Source organism: Prionailurus viverrinus, chromosome C1, assembly GCF_022837055.1.
Source record: "Prionailurus viverrinus isolate Anna chromosome C1, UM_Priviv_1.0, whole genome shotgun sequence".
Lineage (NCBI taxonomy): Eukaryota > Metazoa > Chordata > Mammalia > Carnivora > Felidae > Prionailurus > Prionailurus viverrinus.
In genome coordinates, this window is record NC_062568.1 from 2,160,955 (window position 1) to 2,182,980 (window position 22,026).

General features: G+C 53.1%; 1 protein-coding gene across 2 annotated transcripts in view; it reads right to left on the minus strand.

Annotated features, from left to right (window-relative positions):
- The window catches only part of EFHD1 (EF-hand domain family member D1), a 43,005-nt gene that overhangs the window by 18,307 nt on the left and 2,672 nt on the right, over positions 1–22,026 (minus strand). The window contains exons 1-2 of one of the 2 annotated variants that reach the window (XM_047873627.1): positions 8,984–9,002; positions 2,576–2,723 (exon numbers count right to left, since the gene is read on the minus strand). In XM_047873627.1, coding sequence (XP_047729583.1) covers positions 2,576–2,723; positions 8,984–8,997 — 162 coding nt within the window. In that variant the 5' untranslated portion in view covers positions 8,998–9,002. Of the gene's footprint in view, positions 1–2,575; positions 2,724–8,983; positions 9,003–22,026 lie in introns of those variants that run through there. The other variant, XM_047873626.1, reaches the window with a different exon arrangement.

Here is a 22,026-nt window from a genome sequence, read left to right on the forward strand (position 1 = left end):
TAAATAAACGTTGAAAAAAAAAATTTTTTTTTAAATAAATAAATAAAATAAAATCTTAAAAAACAAAAATAAAAAAGCTATGACAAGAGAAAGATGCTGCGTTACTGTGCCTGGTGCTTCTACTTCCTCTCCCAGGCACGTGAACCAACAGTTGTTTGTCCTGTTCTTGTTTCAATTAGCTGGTGTTCTCTGTTGCCTGCCATCAAGAGTTCTAACTGACACGGGTGTGGGAAGAGAGCTTCCTTCTCACAACAGTCCTGAGGGAAAGCTATTAACACCCCCATTGAAAGACAGAAAAACTGAGGCTCTCAGAAGTCAAATAACTTGCTCAAGTTACACAGCTCTGTGCGGAGACCCAGGTCTGTCAGCCTCTTTTTGTCACCTAAGCAGAGCATCGACATCCCGGTGGCTCCCAACACCAGAGGAAACCAGCAGAATGACAAAACAAAAGCAGGAGGTCGGGCGTGGGGCATTAATGGCAACCGCTTCCAAATCCTGTGCATCTGGGCACAGCTGCGAGAGACAGGACCACAATGGGACTCTGAACAGACAAAGGACAGACATGAATGTCACTGAAGCTTTGTAAGCGGGGGTGAAAACCAAAGGAACACTTTGGAGATCTCCAAACCTCTGAGGTCTACCATCTGTAGGAAAGAGCCAAACCCGTAGGTAACCAAAAGCTAACCAGGGGTCTTGGATTCCGGGAGGAGCATGCTGGAGTGGCTCCTGGGTGAGACAGCGGAGAGGGACTGCATCTTGGCCCGGTTGGTGACCTGCACAGACCTCTCAACACTCTCATTTCTGTTCCCCACAGGTCACAACTTTGCCACAGAAGCTCTTTCCCCAGTGTTGCCTCCCGGGTTGAAAGAGCCAATGCTTAGCACAAATGATACCAAGGAACCGAACGAGAGGCGAGGGAGCCAGAGGGACACCTGCGAAGGTGAGCGTGGCGGGTGACAGTGGGAGGCTGTGGGCACAGAGGCTGCCACCCAGGTCCAGCCTTCAGCTGGAGCGTGAGTTCAGGCAAGTGCTGGCTGTTCTGACCCTCTAGCTCCTCAGCTCCGAACTGAGAAGCCTGGCCTAGACTGTCCTGAGGGTTATGCCCAGCACAGGTTTTCCGGGATCTTCTCTCTCTGCATCTGCCAGCTCGGGAGAGGAAGAGAAGGGGGATCTGGAGTTGACTTTGTGGTCAGTGAGAGAGGCAAGGCCAGTTTCATCGTGGCTGGGGAGGGAACTCATTGCTGCCAGTTCAGCCACAGGGACCTCAGGAAGAGTGTCCCGGGGCCCTGTCTAGTCTGGAGAGAAGACAGGTGCTTGGCCAAAGCTCTCACCATCAGAAACCAGGACGCCAGAACACCACTGTTTCTGGAATGACCAAGGTTATGCACCAGGAAGCAAGTACAGGGCTCTCTATTCCCAGCCCCCGAGGGCCCAGCTGACAGAGAACAAGACCGCAGCAGCTGGGCTAATGCTGAGCTTCTAGCCCGGATGTTGTTCCCAAAGCCGTTCTAACACCAGGGCGCGCTGACACGTCTAAAGCCCTTACAATAAAACTCAAGCACGTAAGACACGAAACCCTTCTCTGTGGGGCCACATCCTTGCCTTGTAAGAAACACACTGGCCTTGAGACTTCCCTCCAGACAGAAATGGCCTTAAATCACCAAAGTTCTCACACGTTTAGAGATCAGACTTTGAATCTATTTGCGTCTTCCAGAACGACATCTGTACACACAAAATTTTGCCTGCAATTTTAGGGATTCAAAGGCCAAAAAAGCCCATACTTGGATTGTTATGGGGAGGAGGGGAGATCCATGACCCCAGAGTAAAATCCTTTAATTGTTTTTTTACTATTTTTAATTTTTTTAAAGTTTATTGTATTTATTTTGAGAGAGAAAGGGAGAGAGGAAAAGAGAGGGAGGGAGGGAGAAAGAGAGAAAGAGAGAAAGAGAGAGAGAGAGAGAGAGAGAGAGAGAATGCACATGCATAAGCAGGAAAGGGGCAGAGAGAGAGAGAAACTCCCAAGCAGGCTCTGTGCTCAGCACAGAGCCCGAAGTGGGCCTCGAACTCACGATCCGTGAGATCATGACCTGAGCCAAAATCCAGAGTCAGACGCTTAACCAACCGAGCCACCCAGGTGCCCCCATTGTTTTTTTGTTTTTTTGTTTTTTGTTGTTTTTACTATTTTTAAATACTTAGTATAACAATTTTTAAGTTTTAATGTATAAAAAAAGTATAAAATTTTTAGAAAAGTACCAGAACTTTGCACCCACAAATATCCACCATGAGTATCTTGGTAAACAACCCTCCCGATTTCTCAGCACTTAGCATTTCACCCAAATGAGGCTGTCCCACCCACAGTGACTTTCAATGTGCTTACTGAGCATTTGCCCATGCCAGCACTGGGGTTATTAGCTTCTTAAAGATATTTGTAAAAGAACTCTAGGTTAACTATCCAAGCGGCGCTCTGCAGGGGCCGAAGCCACTTGTGCTCCAGGGGACGGTAAATGTGAGTCTCCTCTCAGGGGGCCACTCCCGGCAGGGACTCGGGGCCAGCAGGACACACAGCGGCAGGTACCTCACGGAAGCTGAGCTGGCCGTCAAAGTCCTCGTCCACCTCCTTGATCATACTCTTCAGGCCCAGGTGGGTCTGGGGGGCCCCCAGTTTCTCCATCATCAGCTTCAGCTCCATCAGGTCAATGAAGCCGTCCCGTCCAGCGTCATACCTGCGGGGATCAAAGGAAGGATGCTGACGAGGGACCGCCATGGTCAGCCAGGACAATAAGACACTTGTCACTCTCCCAAACACTTCATTCTTTTGGCCTCATTTACTGAAAAACAATTCTGTTAGTTCCCTGCTGCTTTGCAGTGCCCACCTGGGTCACCGTATCAGAGGGGACCCCCTTCTAGAAACACCTTCTGTTTCTAGATCTGCACAACACGATTCAAAGGGGATCTTGAACTTCATGGATGTTTTCGTGTCTTTTATCTCCTTATCTAAGCCCTAAGTTTCTTGACGATGAAGAACATGCCTGTTTACCTTCACCTCCCCCAGTTTTGGTCTACGGATGCCGGACAACGAAGGAGTGCAGGAGCGAGCCGTGAGCATCCCCTACATTCTCCCGGAGCCGCTGGCAATTCCAGGAGCCTCCTCTTGGGTCTCTGCCTCCCGCACTTCCACAAACCCCTCCGCTCATCCTTCTGGTCTCCTGCCTGTGGGAGCTGGTTCCCACCCTTGCATGCACCTGTGTAGCAGGCTGGCCCCGGCTCTCTGGTTTTAAGCTTTGCCCTCTGGCGTGCTCATCTAGCGTCCAGGCCCGAAAGGTCACGTCCATGCCAGTGACTGCCGAGAGGGGACCTGGCTTTGACCTGTTGGCCGAGCTTTATCACAGAGCCAGCATTTCTGCCGGCTGTCCTTCCAGCCCCCTTTGTCCCCCGCCCCAGTCCCCTGGCTGGGAACCAACCCAGCCTCATCAAGGTGGGGGCATGCCGGCCCCGCCCTCTACTCCTCAGCGCCAGGGAATCCCACAGGAGCCTTCTTCAGCCTTCTGTCCTCTGCTTTCTCCCAACAGCTCTACCCCCCACTTCTTAACACACCTGGGCTGTGACAGGGTTTTCTCACGGACCCCCCCGGCTCTCCTCCCTTCAAGTCCATCCCATTTTCTGCTCCTGAGAGGGTCCCTTGTTGCTCAGGTACGAATGAACATCTTGCTTTAAAAAAAACAAATCCGGGGGCGCCTGAGCGGCTCACTTGGTTGAGTGTCCAACTCTTGATTTGGCTCAGGTCATGATCTCACGGCTCATAAGTTCGAGCCCTGTGTCGGGCTCTGTGCTGACAGCTCAGAGCCTGGAGCCTGCTTCGGATTCTGTGTCTCCCTCTCTCTCTGCCCCTCCCCCGCTCTCTTGCACGCTCTCTCTCTCTCTCAAAAATAAATGAACATTAAATTTTATTTTTAATTTAAGAAATTAAAAATTTTTAAAAATTCTGTCTCTCTCTCCCTCTGCTTCCCCTCCCTCGCTCGCGTGCACCATCTCTCGAAAATAAAAACAATATTGATAATAAATAAAAAGCAAATCCGTTCACGACAGCCAAAAGGTGGAAACCACCCAGGTGTCCAGTGACAATGAATGGATAAACAAGATGAAGTAGACCCATACAACGGAATACGGTGTGTTTATGATTCACAGCAAAAAGGAATGAAATTCTGACACGTGCGACAACACAGGACCAACCTTGACAACATTACGGCAGGGCTGAAATAAGCCAGACACAAAAGGACAAACACTATACAGCTGCTCTTGTATGAGGGACCTAGAACAGTCAAGTCATGGAGGCAGAACGGTGGTTGCCAGGGCCTGGGGAGCGAGTTTCGCGGGTTAGTGTTTCAGTTGGGACGAGGAAAAGGTGCGGAGACAGATGGTGGTGGTGGTGGTAACACAAAGGGGGTGTTTGCACTGAGCTGTGCGCTCACATGGTTAAGGGGGGCAGATTTTACGTGCATCCTACCACAGTAAAAACAGATAAACAAAGCAGGCTCCTGCACTGTCCCCCTCCCCACCCTCCCGACAACAAAAGCCCGCCATTGTTGGCACCCACACCACCACCCACCAAGGAATGCAGCCTGTGGGCAACGAGACATCTAGCCCTGAGGGCTGGTGGTATTTTTGAGGCCCACGTGGTGAGGCTGGAGATGAGGCCCAGGACGCATCTGTTCCAGCCACAGCAGCCGACTCATGCCATTCCTCCCGCCCAGAACACACACCCCCGCCACCACCCCGCTGTCCTCAGTGGCCTTTCTGTCCCCTCAAGCTCAGGGAGCTGCCCCCTTCCATCTCTGATGGCCAACAGCCCCATTGTCTGCCCTCTGCTCCTCAGCAGTTACCACCTCCCGCTGCTAGATATTTCCTATGGCGGCAGCTCTGGGCTCCCACAGCCCCAAATCCTGAAAGAGCAGAGCCACAGTCCCTCCAGCCTGTGACGCCCTTCTCCTCTCCAGGCCGACCCCACACGTTGGGGGATGTGGGCCTGGTCCGTGGGGGGCCCCCACGAAGGTCGATGGACCATGTCAGAATGGGCATGGAAGGAGGAACTGGCAGCATCTGGCCCTGGGAGCAGAGCGCCGCCTTCAGATTACGCATTTAAACTTCCCAGGAGCATTCCCAAAGAGCAGCAAGGTCTGTGTGGGGACATGATAGAGCTGGCCTTTAGCCAACACAGGGAAGAACTTCCTGGCAAAAACAGCCAACCAGAATAAGACCTGGGGTAAGAAGAGCTCTTACAAACAGGCTGGAGGGACAGTGTTACAGGGAGTCCTAGTCAAAATAAACAGGCTTCTTTAGGGTGGAACTTTCCAGAGCCTTCCATATGGTCATCTGAAACCTACCAGAGGGAAACAGAGCACACGGGCTCATTTGATCACACAATCCTCTGCCTTCGGGGACTTTCCACTAGAAGGCGGCACTTGTTGGTCGCCGGGCGCTCCAAAGAACACACAACAACGCACCTCACGACAATTTGCTGTTAGAAGCACTGGGTTAAACAACCACAATGGTACCTGTCACGCCGAGATTTTGAATATATGTCAATAAGCAATGCACACGGTGCATGTTCCGACACAAAGTCTGCAGAGAGCAGGAGCCCCGAAGTTCTGAAGGCCGGTGCATCTCGGATGTGAATCACTGAGGGCAAAGGCAAAGATGGTTGGGGTCTCTAAAGGGAGCATCAAAAGCCTAGGTGTGAGTGAGGGGAGGGCCCAGAATGGGAGAGAAGCTGGGAAGGAGGATGGAGGAGAGAAGAACAGGTCAGGGTGAAGGACCGACCAGGGTTCCCTGCTCACATAACCTACAGCAAGCACGACCTCCCCCAGGAGACCCCAGTGGGGCTGGTGCCACGGGCTCATGCACAGGGAGGGGGCTGAGATGTCAGCCTTCTGTTTCTCTTCTGGGGTTCTGACCGACACGAGTCAAGAAGGTTTGGAAAAACTGTTTCAAGCCTGAAACATTCTCCAGGCCTAAGAAAAGGGACAAACATGTCAGAAAGGGCGTCAGCAAAGTCTGGAAACAGGCTAAAGGAATTTAAAGAAATCTTCTTCTCCTTTTTTTTTTTTTTTTAATGTTTATTTTTGATAGAGGGAGAGTGCAAGTCGGGGGGAGAGGCAGAGAGAGAAAAGGAGACACAGAATCTGAAGCAGGTTCCAGGCTCCAAGCTGTCAGTACAGAGCCCAATGCGGGGCTCAAACCCACAAACTGTGAGATAATGACCTGAGCTAAAGTCAGAGCCTTAACCGACTGAGCCACCCAGGCGCCCCTAAAGAAATCTTTAAAGAGGCAGGCAAAGGTGACCACTTTGGTGAGTCAGTGCCAGGAAGAAGCCCGCCCAGCACTGCAGCGGGCAAACCCCGGCTGCAGCAAAGGGCCAAAGGTGTATCTAGGCAGGCCTGTCTATGTTGCGCGGGGGGCATCAGCCTGGCACAGCAACAAAGCCAGCGTGTAGATGTGGAAGGGACATCTCCGAAGCCGAGCAGGGCAGGGAAGAGTGGGGTCATGAGCCGGCTACCATTTTCACTCCCCGGGACTCAGGGAAGGCTGCTTGCTTGCCTTTGTTCCCGCCTGAAGCACTGGCCGGGGGCCATGTATGTAAGTCCAGGCAGGATTAGAAAGTGACACATTAGTGGCGTCCTCACCCCTCCCCGTGTAGCTGGGAAGTGCCTCCTTCCCTCTTCAAAGTGATCCTCCACGAGGCTTGTCCACGGTCACTTCCTTCAGGACCTGGGTTTGCGAGACAGGCAGGAAAAACCTCCCAGGGCCCCTTCGTCATCTTTCTGTTTTATCTGTTCCTCTCAAAGCACCCCATGACCACATGAGCAGCGCACACCATGGGATGCAAAGCGCCCAATAACTAAACCTGGCCTGCTCTGCAGCTCGCCACACATTGTCTCATAAACTAATCCTTTTCATCTTTACAACAGCCCTGTGAAGAATTAATAATAGCCGCCTGTGTTTATGGTTTATTGAGAGCTTACTAAGTGCTGGGCACTGTGTAAAATCACCTCGTTTAATCCAACAGTGCTGTGAAGTGGTAATTAGTCACCCCACTGGATAGATGGTGATAGAAGTGTGCAGTGAAGCCACTTCCTGGGGATGAGAACTAACCTGGGACTTCCAAGCAGGTCCTTGGCTTTACATGGAGCAGAGAAGGCAGGGATGATCATTAACTGAGTTTATACTATGTGCCCCACGACCCTGTGAGAGCTCAGGGGCCAGAGAGGTCACTCAATGTCCCAACAAAGAGACTGCTATTGTAACTGTAAGATGCATACCGTCTGCAACTGATGCCCGAAGGCTTTGGCAGAAATGATCGGAGCCATGGTGCAGAGTCCCGAATAGGCAAAGTCACTAATTTTTGACCAAGAGAATTTCAGTGTTGCCATCTTGCAAACATCTGGACAAACAGTCTCGGCAGCCAAGCCCTTCGAATAAATTTCATCTGATTTGACCCGCCCTTCTGTGACGGGTGTAGGACTGATGAAGAAACTGGGACCCATGGAGGTCAACCAGCCCCAGGTCACTAGGTCTGCTGAAGTTAAGCCGGTGGACCCCTAGCCTGATGCCCAAGCTCTCACCCCAAACCCTGGGCAGGGCCACCCAGTCACCGGGGTTAACTTGGGGGGGAAATAAAACTTGATATTCAGGCAGTCCTAACAGAATGCCAAGGTTGCCCTCCAGTGACAGTTAGCAAAGGCAGAGACTAGTCAAAGCTAAGGTAGAGAGAAGATTCCTGGGGAAGTAAGGTATTTAAAAAAAAAAAAAGGCCTTTATCTTCAGAAGGTTCTAGGACTACATTATCACATCTCCACGTGGGGGTGGCTGCAGGAAGCTGAGGTGACAAGGAAGCAGAGGTCCTCAAGGCTGGGCCAGGAGGCAAAACCGTCATCTACTCTGCTCAGAGCCCCTGGGGAGGGGCCAGTATGGAAGCAGCTAGCGTGGAAGCACCTTTAGACAAGGCCCTCTGCAAACTGGCTATCTCACACCAACGTTCAGACCTGTGGGAAAGTGCATGCAGTTGGATTTGTTTTCTGTGTTCTGGAAACCTCCTTTGCCTCCATCATCCCCCGTGAAAATGCTATCACCTTCTTTTTGATTTGGAATCCAGCCCCGTGGAAAGGGAACAGCACCTACCCAGGTCAGGCCCACCTGCACAAAACAGCTGGCAGGGCCACCCACTAAGACACCCCCACGCCCCCAACCCCTGCCACCAGGGACAGAAGGCCTTTCTCAGGCTGGGGGTGTGGGACCAGGCTTCAGGGGAAAGCGTGGAGCCCTAGCCTCAGGCCCGTCTGGGGCTTTCTTTCTCCCTGCAAGCCCAGCCTAAACCTGCATTCCCCTCCCCCTATTTCAAACCATGGAAATATTCCCTCTCCTCTCCACAGTTTCTGTCTTTCAAAGGCTTGGCAGGCTTGTTGGGAGTCCCCTGAAGCCCTCAGCTCCTCCCCTACCAACATCTTAGCTCCTTGTACCAGTTTCTTTTCAAGAATTTAAATTTTAACCCCTATTTTTCTTATCGAAGGCAAACCAGGATATCAAAGAAAAACCACCCATCAACTCAAGACCATGATGCTTGTTCGCTTCCTGGGATTTCCTTCTAGCCACCCCCACCCCCCACCCCCCACCCCCGCTCTGAGTTGCTGAACTTTTCCCGTGGTTTTTGCTTTAAAAGGCCCTCAGTCCCGGTCATCTTTATACTCTCGGGGATCTGCCCGGGAGAGACTCTGGTCCCATCAGCACTGGAGACAGCCCTGGAGACACAGGCCGGCCTTGACACCCAGTGCTGCCACTGGCTTGGGAGACACTCAGGCTGGTGAGCCCTCTGCAGACTGAGCACAAGGAGAAGAGCTGTTTGTGCCCTGCAGGGAGAGAACAGGCCTGCACTCAGCCCCTGGCACCCAGTAAGCAGCCAAGGAGAGGGAGCTATTTTTAAAAGTAGTACCTGTCTGCAGCCATGAAGAGGAAGACAGCTTCCAGGGCGCCTGCTCTGAAGAGCCGCCCACTCTCAAACGGACCTCGAACAGCTGTCGCCATCTTTTGCATTCTGGGGGAAACCCGAATCCACAGCCTGCCGAGGTCCCTTATTCAGACTCTCCGTGAAGCCCGTGCTCAGTGGCAGCCCAGCCCAGCCCAGCCCGTGTGAGCGGGTCAGGTCTCTTGCCAGGGGTCACTCAGAAAGGCTCTTTACTGACTGGGGCCGGCACTACATGCTGGGGTGGGGTGGGGTGGGGTGTGGCAGGCTGGGATCCCTCACCGGCATGCCCACAGCCGTGGGCCGGTGACCTGGGAAAGCCCCTGGCCTGGCCAAAAGGGTCCCGGTAACCCCTAACTTCAACCCCACCAAAGTCCACTAGGGACGGGACAAGGGGACAGCGGCAAGGGTGCAGGGTTAGGTGTCCAGTGTCCATCCAGTGCTCAGCCCCTCCTGGTTCCGTGAATCACTTGCTCTCTCAGCTTCCACCGTGCAGAGCCCCTGGGTTTTCTTGGTTTTCACCTCGCCAGAATAACCCTGCCATTAGGAAGAAAGAAGCCAGGCAGCCTTTGTCTGTCTGAGGCTCAGCCATGAGAAACTCCCCCAGGGACCCTGGCGGGGGAGGGGTGGTTCTCGGGAGGATGGCAGTGCCCCAGAAAATGTCTTGGTGTGGGAGGGTGGCATCCACTCCAGCACCCTGGGGCTCCCCTGCTTTTCTTTATAGCGAAAGGCCTTGTATGGAAATCAGGCACTGCCTTTTCAAACAGGCAGGCACCGGCTGCTCCGAGTGTGGTCCCTAGATCAGTGCCATCGCGGTCGGTCACCCAGGATTGTTAGAAACGCAGAATCTCAGGCCCTGCCCCGGACCTGCTGAATCAGAACCTCCATTTTCACAACACCTGTGGTGCCCAGGCACTTCCAAGTCAGAGAAGGGCACTGTGCCAGACTGTCCCCAAAGCCAATGGCCTTTCCAGGGATGCTCCTGGCTCTCCGTGGATGTCCCTAACGGTGCCTATCCAGATGAGTCTCTCAGGACACCCCAAGGTCACAGGACAGTTGTTTCTCCTCCATAGTCCGGATGCCCAGGTCTCTGAGTTTCTGGTTTCCTATCTTTAGAGGGTCCTCCCTAGCTGTCAAATCATCTGCTCCTCCCTCTCTCCCTGGACAGAAACTTCCTTCCTCCATTCTTCCCTCCCTCCTTCCTTCCCTCCAATTTGCCTCAGGCTGGGAACAGGCCCGGAAACCAGATCTCCAAGTGTGTTACAACTGCATGCAAAGTAAGAGGAAGCAGACTCTGAAGGGGGGGGGGGGGGATGTACAACAGTGACACAGGGACTGAGGAGTTAAGTTAAAGCTCGAGCCCAGAGTCTTTGATTTCCAATCAGTTCCTGGCTCGCCCTGATTCCATTCATCTGCTCACTCACCACCTGGCTCCCGTCTACCTGGGGCCTCTCCAGAGCTGAAGCAAAGCACAAAGACCAGTCCCGGCGGGCAGGCAGATGTACAAAGAGGCTGTTGAGCGGCGATAAGGCCGGAACTTGGGCAGAGCTGGAGGGGAGGGAGGCGGCTGGCTGGGACGGTGGAGCAGGAACGACAGGGGAGCACAAGTGCAGAGGCCAGGGAGGGAGCCACTGTCACCAGTCCAGTCCAGAGGTGCGGGGATGTCCCAGAGGGAGGGAGTGGAGTCTGCTCCCACAAGGCATTCTGGGAGATTTGTGTGCTCCCGAGGGCAATGGGGGTGGGGAGGCTACCTGGGTTCTTCTCCCCAGGAATGTCCAATTGAGCAAGGTCAGTCCTTTGCTGGGAAGGTGCGACATGGGGTGCCTCCCCAACACTTCCTATAAAAGCCATGAGGGGCCAGGAAACAAGGCCAGAGGTGCCCCCCCTGGAAACCTAACTCTCCAAGACGTTCCCACGAGCCTTGTGGATCTGGGGGGACCGCTTCCCCCAAACGACCCGAGGCTTCCACACCAACTCGGTCAGAACTGCGGCAGCCCTAGCAGTGCCCCCCCTGCTCCTCAGCCCTCAAACCCGGGAGTCAGAGAGACAAAGAGCAGGGGAAGGCCCCGAAGAAGGGGAGGCCAGGGGCCCCAGGCCCAACTCAAGTGGCCTGTGGGGGGGGACTCGGCCGTCCCTCCAAACAGGAAGGAAAAGCACCCGGGGCCGCAGCCGCTGGGCCCTCGGTCTCCATCTCCGTCCCACTACTTCATGCCAGCCAGTCCTTTTCCCGCATCCCCCGCTCTGGGCCGGCACCACCTCAAACCCAGCAGTTCGGCTGGGGGCCACGGGACCTGCAGGTCTGTAGTGGAAAAAACATGGGGCTGGAACCAGAGGGACCTAATTAAGGCTCTGACTGCATGCCGAGCGGTCACACGATATGGGGGACAACCTGAGAAGGTGGACATTTACCTGTTCCCACATCTCACTGACCGGCCTGTGCCTGCATGGCGTGTGGTCACTGGCACCGCTAGAGGGAACCGCATGGCCCGCACGATGGCCCCTCTTTCCTCTGACAGCCTGTGAGCTGCGAAGCTCCCCAGAGGCAGTCACCGGGGCCACAGTGCAGCTCCAGAGGCAGAGCTCAGCCCCTCCACAGGGGTCAAGTCACCCTACCCTGGCCCTGGGGTGGGCATGGGGACTGGGGAAGAAGTTAGCCCCACTCAAGCATAAAGACCTGTGCCTGCGTTCCCAGGACAAACCCTATGGAGGGAGGGGAACGTCACAAGGATCAACAATACTAAGTGCGACCCATTAAAAACTGGAGAGTATGGAGAGTCGGGGTGAGGGGACGGGCAACAGCCCAGTAAGAGCAGGGCCAGGCCGGTGCAACCGGTAACAGCAGAATGCGACACCCGGCAGCGACCGGTCTTACAGGTTATCATGAGGAGCCTGGACCCTATCCCATGGGCAATGGGGAGCTATGGAATGTTGTATGTTGTCCCCAACCCACAGAGGATTCTGAAGAGGGATGCAAGGTGATGAGACCCGGGCTCTGGCAAGAGGTCACAACATGTAAGATGGATAAGGGGAGGCCAGCTGCCCCAGGCCCGGAGGTCAGGCAACCTGCAGGGGTGATGCCAAGGATGGCTGAGATCTGGAGCCTGAGAAGATGGGGGCAATAATGACATTAATGAGGGCGGCTAGGGGCGCCTGGGTGGCTCAGTCGGTTAGGCATCCGACTTCGGCTCAGGTCATGATCCACGGTTCGTGGGTTCAAGCCCCATGTCCGGCCCCACGCTGACAGCTCAGGGCCTGGAGCCTGCTTCCGATTCTGTGTCTCCCTCTCTCTCTCTGCCCCTCCCCGACTTGTGCTCTGTCTCTCAAAGATAAATAAATGTTTAAAAAAAATTGTTTTAATAAAAAAAAAAAGAGAGAGGCTAGTGGCACAAGGAACAAGAGTACAGGCCTCCTGGGTTCAAATTCCAGTTCTACCTCTTACGTGGTGGGTGACCCTGGGCAAGCTACCTAGCTTCTCTCTGTCCCAGGGTCCCCATCTGTGAAACGGGGTGACAACAGAACCCACCTAATGGTGTTTGAGATGCAAATGCTAACAGCAGTGCCTGCATGCAGTAGGTACTCTACAAGTGGTGACTGCTAGGTGTTTTGGTGGAGGGGGGGGAGCCCAGGGCTCAGTAAAGCTGACCATTGTAGGGTGGGGTGGGCAAAGCATGAGGAGGCATTTAGGGAGGGGACAGAGACCCTATCACTGAGGCCAAGCAGGGCAGCGCTGGATCTGGGGACAGCACTTCTCCAAGGCCAAGACACAAGACAGAGCTCGCCAGGTCCCCATGGACACAGAGCTAGGACGGTCAGCAGCCAGACCTTGTCAGTAGAGGGTTGATGCCAGGACTGCCGTCCCAGGCACGATCAGTGTTCCCTGAGCAGTGCCAGGTGGCCTGGGGGTCCCCCTCGGAGGTGTCTAACCCCAGAGCTGGCGTCAGCTGCAGCCTCAATCCGTCCTCTGTTCCCACCAGGAAGGGGCAGAGGGGCCAGCCCTGGGGACGCAGTTTGAATGTCTTAGACAATGTCCTCCTACTTCCTTCCAATCTGATCCAAGGCTGCAGAAGGTTAAGCCTTTGTCCACCCAGAGGCAGCCACACTATTCACACCATTCACTTCAGAATCAGACCCCGGTGTGGCTGGGAACAGTCCACTGCTCCCCGCCCGTCCCCCTACACTAAGGCTCCGCCTGGCCTGGAACCAGGAACCAGCACAGGGAGGCTGCTGCTGGCACTGGCTCACCTCCAAAACCAAAGACTTTATTTTCATCCCACAACACAGGGGGGCAGTTAGGCTAAGACTGAGAGAAAATAAAATCAGGCCTGGATACCCTTCCACCCACCCCTCCTACAAGAGAGGGGCCCCTCTCAACACAGTACTAGAAGACACTAAAAGGAATGAGAGACATCAACGCATGTGATTGCCAGCCAAGATGGCGGCTGGTCCCATGCACTCACTGCTATCCACCTGTAGACCCTTCTAAAAGGAGAGGAAATCAGAGATACAAGAGTCATGATGATAAAGAGGACAAAGGAGGTCTGAGGAGGGGGAGCTTGAGAAAAGGAATGCATCAGCAAACAATCGTCAAAGACAAAAAGCAGAGGAGTGTAATTGGTGAAATCTGCCCAAGGAAGCCAGTTGGGCCCTCCCATCCCAGAGTTGAGATGGCTGGTGTTTGGCCAAACTCTTTGTTAAAATGGAAGGATTACTTGAGGCAAAGTAGGAGCTTTACGGAAAGTTGGCTTAGAGAGGGTAGTTGACACAGACACATCCCCACCCCCAAATACGCAACACTCTTAGCTGCCAGGGATCTACAGCCACAGGCAAAGAGAAAATCAAAGGGGGGGGGGGGGGGGCGGGGCGCCTGGATGGCTCAGTCGGTTAAGGGTCTGACTTCGGCTCAGGTCATGATCTCACAGTTCTTGAGTCAAGCCCCATGTTGGGCTCTGTGCTGACAGCTAAGAGCCTGGAGCCTGCTTTGGATTCTGTGTCTCCCTCTCTCTCTGCCCCTCCTCTGCTCATGCTCTGTCTCTCTCTCTCAAAAATAAACATTAAAAAAATTAAAAAAGAAAGAAAGAAAGAAAGAAAGAAAGAAAGAAAGAAAGAAGGAAAGAAAGAAAGAAATCAAAGGGACTCTTTATTAAAATGGTGGCAGTGAGTGTCCCAGAGGAAAGACTTCCACATTCAGGCATCTAAGAGCTCCCAGTCATGGGCTGTTCCCTGCCTGGTCTCCAGAATCCAAGCCCCTCCTATATATACAAAAACAGAGATGAACACAAGAGAGCCATGGTCCACTGGTCAGGAAAAGACCCAAAAGGAACACTGTTGGGCTCCACCCCTCCTTTTCTCCCTTACAAACCTCCATTTGGCCAGGCTCCTGCCCCTCAGGGAAGGGGAGTCACTGGCCCAGGTGGGCCCTTGACCCAATGCTGGCCAAAGGGATGCCAGAGGCTGGCTTAGGGGATCCATCTGGGAAAGACTTCTCATTTTTTTTTTTTAATGTTTTATTTATCTTTTGAGAGAGCATAAGCAGGGGAAGGGCAGAGAGAGAGAGGGGGGGGGGGGACAGAGGATCTGAAGTGGGCTCTACACTGACAGCAGCAAGGCTGATGTGGGGCTCAAACTCTAGAACCGCAAGATCATGACCTGAGCTGAATTCAGATGCTCAACCGATGTGGCCACCCATGCGCCCCAAGATTTCCTCATTGTTTAGAAGAACTCTAGCTCTTTCCTGCCTCTGATTTTGTCACAGCTGTATGTGACTTGGGGAACTCACCATCTTGCTACCCGCCCCCAGATGAAGGCAACACAAAGACTGGAGGGGTGGGGAGGACTGAACTCGAGTCTCCGACAGCAACTGCCAACCATGCCCAAGGGCCACCCGGATCCTCTGGACACCCTGTTATATGAGATGATTCTTCACTGTTGGGTTCAGGGCAAGGTTTTCCATGACTTGAGCCAAGGGCCTCCCAACTGATACAAGGCGGAACGGTATATACAGTCTCAACACTCACGTTCAGCAACTGGTACCTAATCTGATGGCAGCCATCCCTTGGAAGAGAAGATCCTGCGGCTTCCACTCTCCACAAGTCGTAAATAGCTCTACTATTTTACAAGAGATATTGAACAGGGACATCATAATTTTACAACAAAAATGATTAAGTTTTCTTTTAGCTGTGAGATTCTAATCTGTTCCCTCCAAACCAGGGGATCTCAGCTGTGGAGAGATGGGCCTTAAACCCCGCGAGAAGGTGGATGCCCTTAGCAAATGGGTGCCCACAACTCGATATGTGATTTCAGAGGTTCCGAAGACCTGAGGCAAAGAGCTCCGGGGGCGTGTGAGGGGCTCAGTCAGTTGAGCCCCAGACTCTTGATTTCGGCTCAGGTCATGATCCCAGCCAAGGTTGTGGCTAGAGCCCTGCATAGGGAGCTAGGCTGAGTGTGGAGCCTGCTTGAAATTCTCTCTCTCCCCCTCTGCCCCTCTCCGCAGTTTGTGCTCTCTGGATAAGATAAGATAAGATAAGATAAGATAAGATAAGATAAGATAAGATAAGCTAGGCTAGGCTAGGCTAGGCTAGGCTAGGCTAGGCTAAAACAAGCTCCAGCTATCACCATAGGGCTCAAAGGAAACTTGAAGGTCAATACTCCATCCCCCAGCCTCCCTAAGCCCTGCTACAAACTTCTCACCCCAAGGAATTGGGCGACCCGCATTCCAGTGAAACCCCAGAGAAAAGGCTTAACACCTTCCAGACAATTCTTTCCATTTCTCAACCACTCCAACCACGAGAAAGTTTTCTTCTCTATACTGAACCAAAGCTATTGACTCCTTTCCTTGTGGCCTCCATGGTCAAGTGGGTCCCCATCACACTTCAAGCGGTCAGCTGTCATCCTCCACCTTGAGGACCCTCAGTCCCAGGGCTTCCCTCGCTCAAGGACCTGGATCCCCTCCCAGTCCTGGCTGGCTGCTCTTCCCTGTCACATCCAGAAAGACCAGGACCCCTACCTTGAATGCAGCAGCCTGAAGTCACAGTGCTCCCCACATCTTCACGGGGGCCGCTAGGCCACATGAAGTGTCTTGCACACAGGTGGTGGCTGGCCTTTCCAGGACTTGCAATCTTCCTGTCTAGTAGCATCATTTATATCCAGCTCACTGTTGGGGCGCCTGGGTGGCTCAGTCGGTTGAGCATCTGACTCTTGGTTTCGGCTGAGATTGTGATGTCACCTCACCGTTTGTGAGTTTGAGCTCCATGTTGGGCTCTGCACTGACAGTGTGGAACCTGCTTGGAATTCTCTCTCTCCCTCTCTCTGTCTGCCCCTCCCCTGCTCATGCTCTTTCTCTCTCTCTCTCAAAATAAACAAACTTAAAAAAAAAAAAAATCCAGCTCACTGTTAAGAGTTTGAGTTTCTCAAGGGCAGTGGCTCCTCTGGTTCAATCTGTGCAATCCCAGCACCCAGCAGGTGCTTAGCTGAATGAATGAATGAATGAATGAATGGCTCACAAACAGTAGATAAGAGGGCTCGTCATCATCATCATTATGGTACCACAGCAGATTATGGTTAACAAATGTATAGACATTGATGGCTGTGGGACCCCAGAGGTAAGAACACTGGGGAAGGGGTCACAAAAGGTCACACAGCCTTGGAACCAACAAATCTATGTCCTGGCAGAGCACTGACTATGATCAAGTTTCATCCTGCAGGATAGTGTGGTCCTTGCTCCAACAACTCAGGTGTCCCTGTACCTGGGCCTTCCAAGGATCATCTAGGATTTAGGACCAGTAGTGCCCTTCGATCACTAACACTCAAGGGACACAGGAGCTGAAAGAGGCTTGTCGAGGCAGGACTATATGATGCGGAGGAGGACAGGCACTGAATGCGTGAGGGTGAGAGTGAATGTGAGCACACATGTCACATGTGTGGACACACGAGGGTGCACACGATGCAGATATTCACGAAGCAGGAAACTGAAAGCAAACGTGTGCAAAGCCTGGAGGGTGTGCTGTGCTGGGCTCCTCCAAGGAACGTCTCTTCGCCGGGTCTGGCGGCCGTGGCTCCCAAGGCCCGACTGAATAAGCACATTTTAGAGACCACTGGCTCAGCCACACCATGAGGACTCTCCTCAAATTGAAAGGAAGGAGATATTGGGTTTTTTTTTTCCTTTCCTTTTATTTATTTATTTTGAGAGAGAGAAAGGAAGAGGGGCAGAGAGAGAGAGAGAGGGAAAGAGAATCTCAGCGCAGAGCCTGATGCAGGGCTCGATCCCACGAACCACAAGATCATGACCTGAGCTGAAATCAAGAGTCGGAGGCTTACCCGAATGAGCCACCCAGGCGGCCCTGAAAGGAGGTATTTCTATTTCTATTTACTAGTTGGACTATGGGTACGATCCGGCTAGAGTATAAACAGAGCCCCTGAGACCTCACAGCTTTGAAACCAGGCACTTATTAACTAACCTTGCAAGGAATTCATGAAATGAATCATGAAATGTGATTCTCATGAAATGTGAAGGCTCTGTAACGAGGGTGGAGGAGACTTCTCAGAGGGAGTGAGGCGGGGAGAGTGGGGAGCAAGGAAGAGGAAGAAACTCCCTGCAAAGATCTGACCGCCAGGAGCTGGGAGCCCCCTCCCAGTTCCCCTCCGTGGTGGTCAGCACACCTCATTTGGCAAATGGAAACAACTAAGAAATAGTTCCAAGTCAAGGTGTCTTTCTGCCAGAGACCAGGGCCCCGAAACGGAAGCCAACCTGAGTTCTGGCTGAACGCCCCCCAGGAATTCAGACTAGCCCAGGGTTCTCTTGCCCCACCCACGGTCGGCAAGGTCAAATGTGCAAAATCCAGTGCGGGTGTGGGAATTTCAAATCTAAGGCAGGTCACCGTGGACTGAAACTCCAATCAGGAGTCAGAAGCTCTCGTCGCCTTTCTCTAAGGCACCTTCCTCATCTTCAAAGTCAATTTGCTCAGAAGATGCACCTGAGAGTGGGTGCGCTGCCTCCCCTCCCCCCTAGTAACCCTCCCCCCTCTGCACCTCTACTGCAAATGCCTGCCCTCTAAGTCTACACCCTTTCTCCCTCCCTCAAGGAGGAGACTAAGGAGGAGAAAAATAAATGGGATAAGGGTGGGCAACATAAGAAATGAACAGTCCCATAACATCCTCGCCTTTTCTGGGCTTAGTGGTGACGTGGGCGTTGGAGGGGCATCTACGACATCACCATTTCGGATTCTCAATAAAAAGACAACTTTCCCAGAGCCAAATGCTCCTCTTTCCACCCTTTCTTTGGGGGAATGAAAGACAAACTTTTAGTATAGCTACAAAAACACAGCAGCCACATTTTGGGGTGCTGCATTTGTTTTTGTTTTTGTTAATGTTTATTTATTTTTGAGAGAGACAGAGAGTGCGAGCAGAGGAGGGGCAGAGAAAGAAGGAGACACAGAATCTAAAGCAGCCTCCAGTCTCTGAGCTGTCAGTCAGCCCAGATGTGGGGCTCGAACCCACGAACCATGAGATCATAACCTGAGCCGAAGTTGGACGCTTAACCGACTGAGCCACCCAGGAGCCCCTGAGGTGCTGCATTTGGGTCCTACCCTTAAGTGGCCACCCTCAGTATCTCCTGTTGAAAGAGGCCCCCGGATAAGCCCTGGGTAATTAAAGTTTCCCATCTAGCCTTGACCTCCACCAGCTTCTGTTACAGCCCTGGACACAAACCCAGAGTCAGTTTCTTCTGGGCCTTCTCACTCTTGGTTTAAAATCAGGCCACTGTTCTCTTGGCTCAGGCTATCCAGTAACACACTTGGAAATGAAGAGGGAGCTTTCTCTGGCCAGGATGATGATGCCTCTGGCTTCCCACACTCACTCGAAAATTCTCTTCCTCCTACAACACAGCATTTGGCAGCCAGACTCATTTGTGGTAGGCCCCAGGGGTACAAAGACAAGTGACCCCCAGCCCAAGAACCCAACATCCTCACAGCTGGGTCGGGGGAGGGATCCAGTTCTTTCGCCAAACCTTGACAATGCAAGACATCCCTAAGCAACACTTCCAAATAGAAAAATCAAACTTAAGAGATCAAAGCACATTCGGCAGTACCTGCATGCATTTCTCTAGCTCAGAACAAAAGGAACAGGCGTACTTTATGCCCATCAAGTCAGGTTTTGAGTGAACTAAGGCGACATCAGAATCTGGATCTGGCAACTCTGATTAAACTGAAATTTTTGCTGAAAGTGAGTGCACTCCTGGGACGACTGGGGGTGTGGGGGTGAAGGGAGGGGTGGAGGGTACTGTTGTCAGTTCTGTGTTTTGTAGTTAGATAGCAGCTCCATTTCCATTAGGATTGGGCTTTGGGAAGATCGATCCTCCTGCTGAGGGTAGGAATATGGAGGCTTTGGTTAAGGCTCTGACGTCCCCAAATCCGAGGGCCTCCTTGGGCAGGCCTGCCTACTCTGGCTCCCCAATCCCTCAGGAGGCAAGGAGAAGGTGGTCATGGTGCCTCAAGGACTGGGAAGCCCTGCTCACTTGCGGTAATGGGTTGAAAAGGGTGCCCCCTGCCAAATTCACGGCCACCCAGAACCTCAGAATGTGATCCTGTTTGGAAAGAGGATCATCGCATATGTAATAAATTAAACTAAGATGAAGTCGTACTAGATTAGGGTGGGCCCTAAATCCAATGACTGGTGTCCTTACAAGGGGGCCATGTGAGGACACACGTACAAGGAGAACACCATCAAGAACACCTGGGCGGCTCAGTCGGTGGAGCATAAGACTTCGGCTCAGGTCATGATCTCGTGGTTCATGAGTTCGAACCCCATGTGGGGCTCCGTGCTGACAGCTCAGAGCCTGGAACCTGCTTCAGATTCTGTGTCTCCCTCTCTCCCTGCTCCTCCCCAACTTGTGCTCTGTCTTGCTTTGCCTCTGTCTCTCTCTGTACTTTGTTACAGCAGCCGGAGGACGGTAATCCAGTCCTCCAGCAGTGGAGCGAGTGACTCCCATCGACAGAGCCTGGAAGGGCAGAAAGTCAGGGCAGAGCCCCAGGGGGACCAATTACTCACCAAGCAGCTAGGTCGCCACTCTGCAGCTCAAACTGCGGGAGGAATCAACTTCAAAGGATCGATCAGACATTGCTTTTGAATTACTGAGCAAAAAAAGGAGGACCCAAAATCTGCACATCCACCAAAACTACAGCTATGTGATCATCTGAAAATGAGGGGTGCAAATCTCCTGGGCCCTCACCGTGGGCCCCGCATTGAGCTAACTGCGTCGCATACATTAGCTTATTTAATCCCCACAATAACCCCACAAGGCAGGTACTGTTCTATCCACACTTGACAGAAAGGGAAACTGAGGCACGGCGCTTTTAAGTAACCTGCCCGAAGTAGCCTTCCAGGTAGCAAGAAGCGGGGTCTGGGTCTGAACCCAGGAAGCCTGGCTCCGCGCTCATGCTCTTTACAGCCTCAACCCTGCTTCGGCAGTGCATCAGGTGTGGAAAGCCAGACAACGGGAAATAAGTTGGTGTGTGACCTGTTCTTGGGGGTTTATAAGATGCTTATGCTTTTATTTATGTGTAGAAAAGCAAAGGAAAAAGAAAAAGGTTGGAAGAGGCCACACTTCAATTGGGGACAGAAGCACAGTATTGATCAGTGCTGGCTGGACCGGTGCTGTGGCAGGTGACACTGTCGCAGGGCAGGGAGGAGAGTCAGGCAGGGGTCGGCAGGTGCAGGGCTCCTCCAGGCAGCATAGGAGCCAGGGAGGCCCCAGTAAGAGGTTTCCTCGCCTGGCCCTCAGTGAGGGCCAAGGCAGCTGAGGATAGGGGTCAATGCAGGAGTGAGCCGTCAGGTATTCAAGAGGACCTAACTAAGCATAGTTTAAAATTTGTTGTTTTTTTAAGTCATGCAGGACAACAGGAAGAAGAAAATATGAAAGCGGGCCAGCAGAGAATCAGGGCTGGGCTGTGGGCAAAGCTGGGACCAAGGAGCTCCTTAGCAGGCTGCAGAGGGTCAGCAGCACTGCCAGGCTGGGGCAGGTGGCAAATCCCCGAATGGCCAGCCCCACAGCAGCCTTCCGGGTGGAGGCGGCCTGCCCCAGCCTGGGCAAAGGCAGCAGGGACAGGAGGCCCCTTGGGCGGATGGGCTCAGGCAGGTCCTGTAGCCAGCTGGCCATCTGGAGGGAGCTTGAGGTGGCAGGAGGGCAGGAAGCCCCCCAAGGCGTGGCAGGGCAATTGGTCTAGCCTAGTGAAGGAAGGCACAGCAGGGCCCCTTCACAAGAGGAGGGGTTTGTCCATCACCTAGAGTCACTTGCCAAGCCGAGTCAGAAGTGTCTAGGTAACAAATCTCCCAACCTGGGGCCGCTGACCCTAGTGGGGTCGGGACAACAAGCGAAATTGGGCAGATGCACCTTGAAGGTAAACCGATGAGCTAGGAGGGAGGATGCCGAGTTTGTGGAAGCCCAGCCTTGGGGTCATGCAATCCCTGTTTTTGTAGGAGGTGGGGAGCCTGAAGGTGTGACACAGGGCTGGAGCCAAAGTGGTCTCACCGGGTTCTCACCAAACCCCTTGAAAGGAACAATTGCCTGCATTCTATGATGAAAGGCCAGAAGTGGTTAAGCAACTTGCCCACGGTCACAGTCACAGCTAATGACCCTGGAATAAGTGGGCTGTGTCCCCACCCTCCCCACACTCATGATGCATAACTGAGTCTTGACATCACGTTCCGGGGGGCCTTTCCAAACACAGTGGGGAAACAAAGACAGCATTCCCCAGTGGCCCCAGCCCCTGTAGCCACAGTGCTACCTGGCCCTCAGGGGAAGGCAGCGCTGTGCCCATCTTACCAGCAAGAAAACCAAGGCTTAGAGGGATCATGTAACTTGTTCAGGGTCACAGATCCCAGGCCCTGTCAGCCCTATGCCTGTCCGAATCCAAAGGTGACTGGGATCTCCGTGCTGGGGTCTCCAGGTACTGCTCAGCTGACTCGAGCAGCTCTGCCTCTCTCCTCTTCTGGGACACAGGGATGGTTCCCAGGAAGGCGTC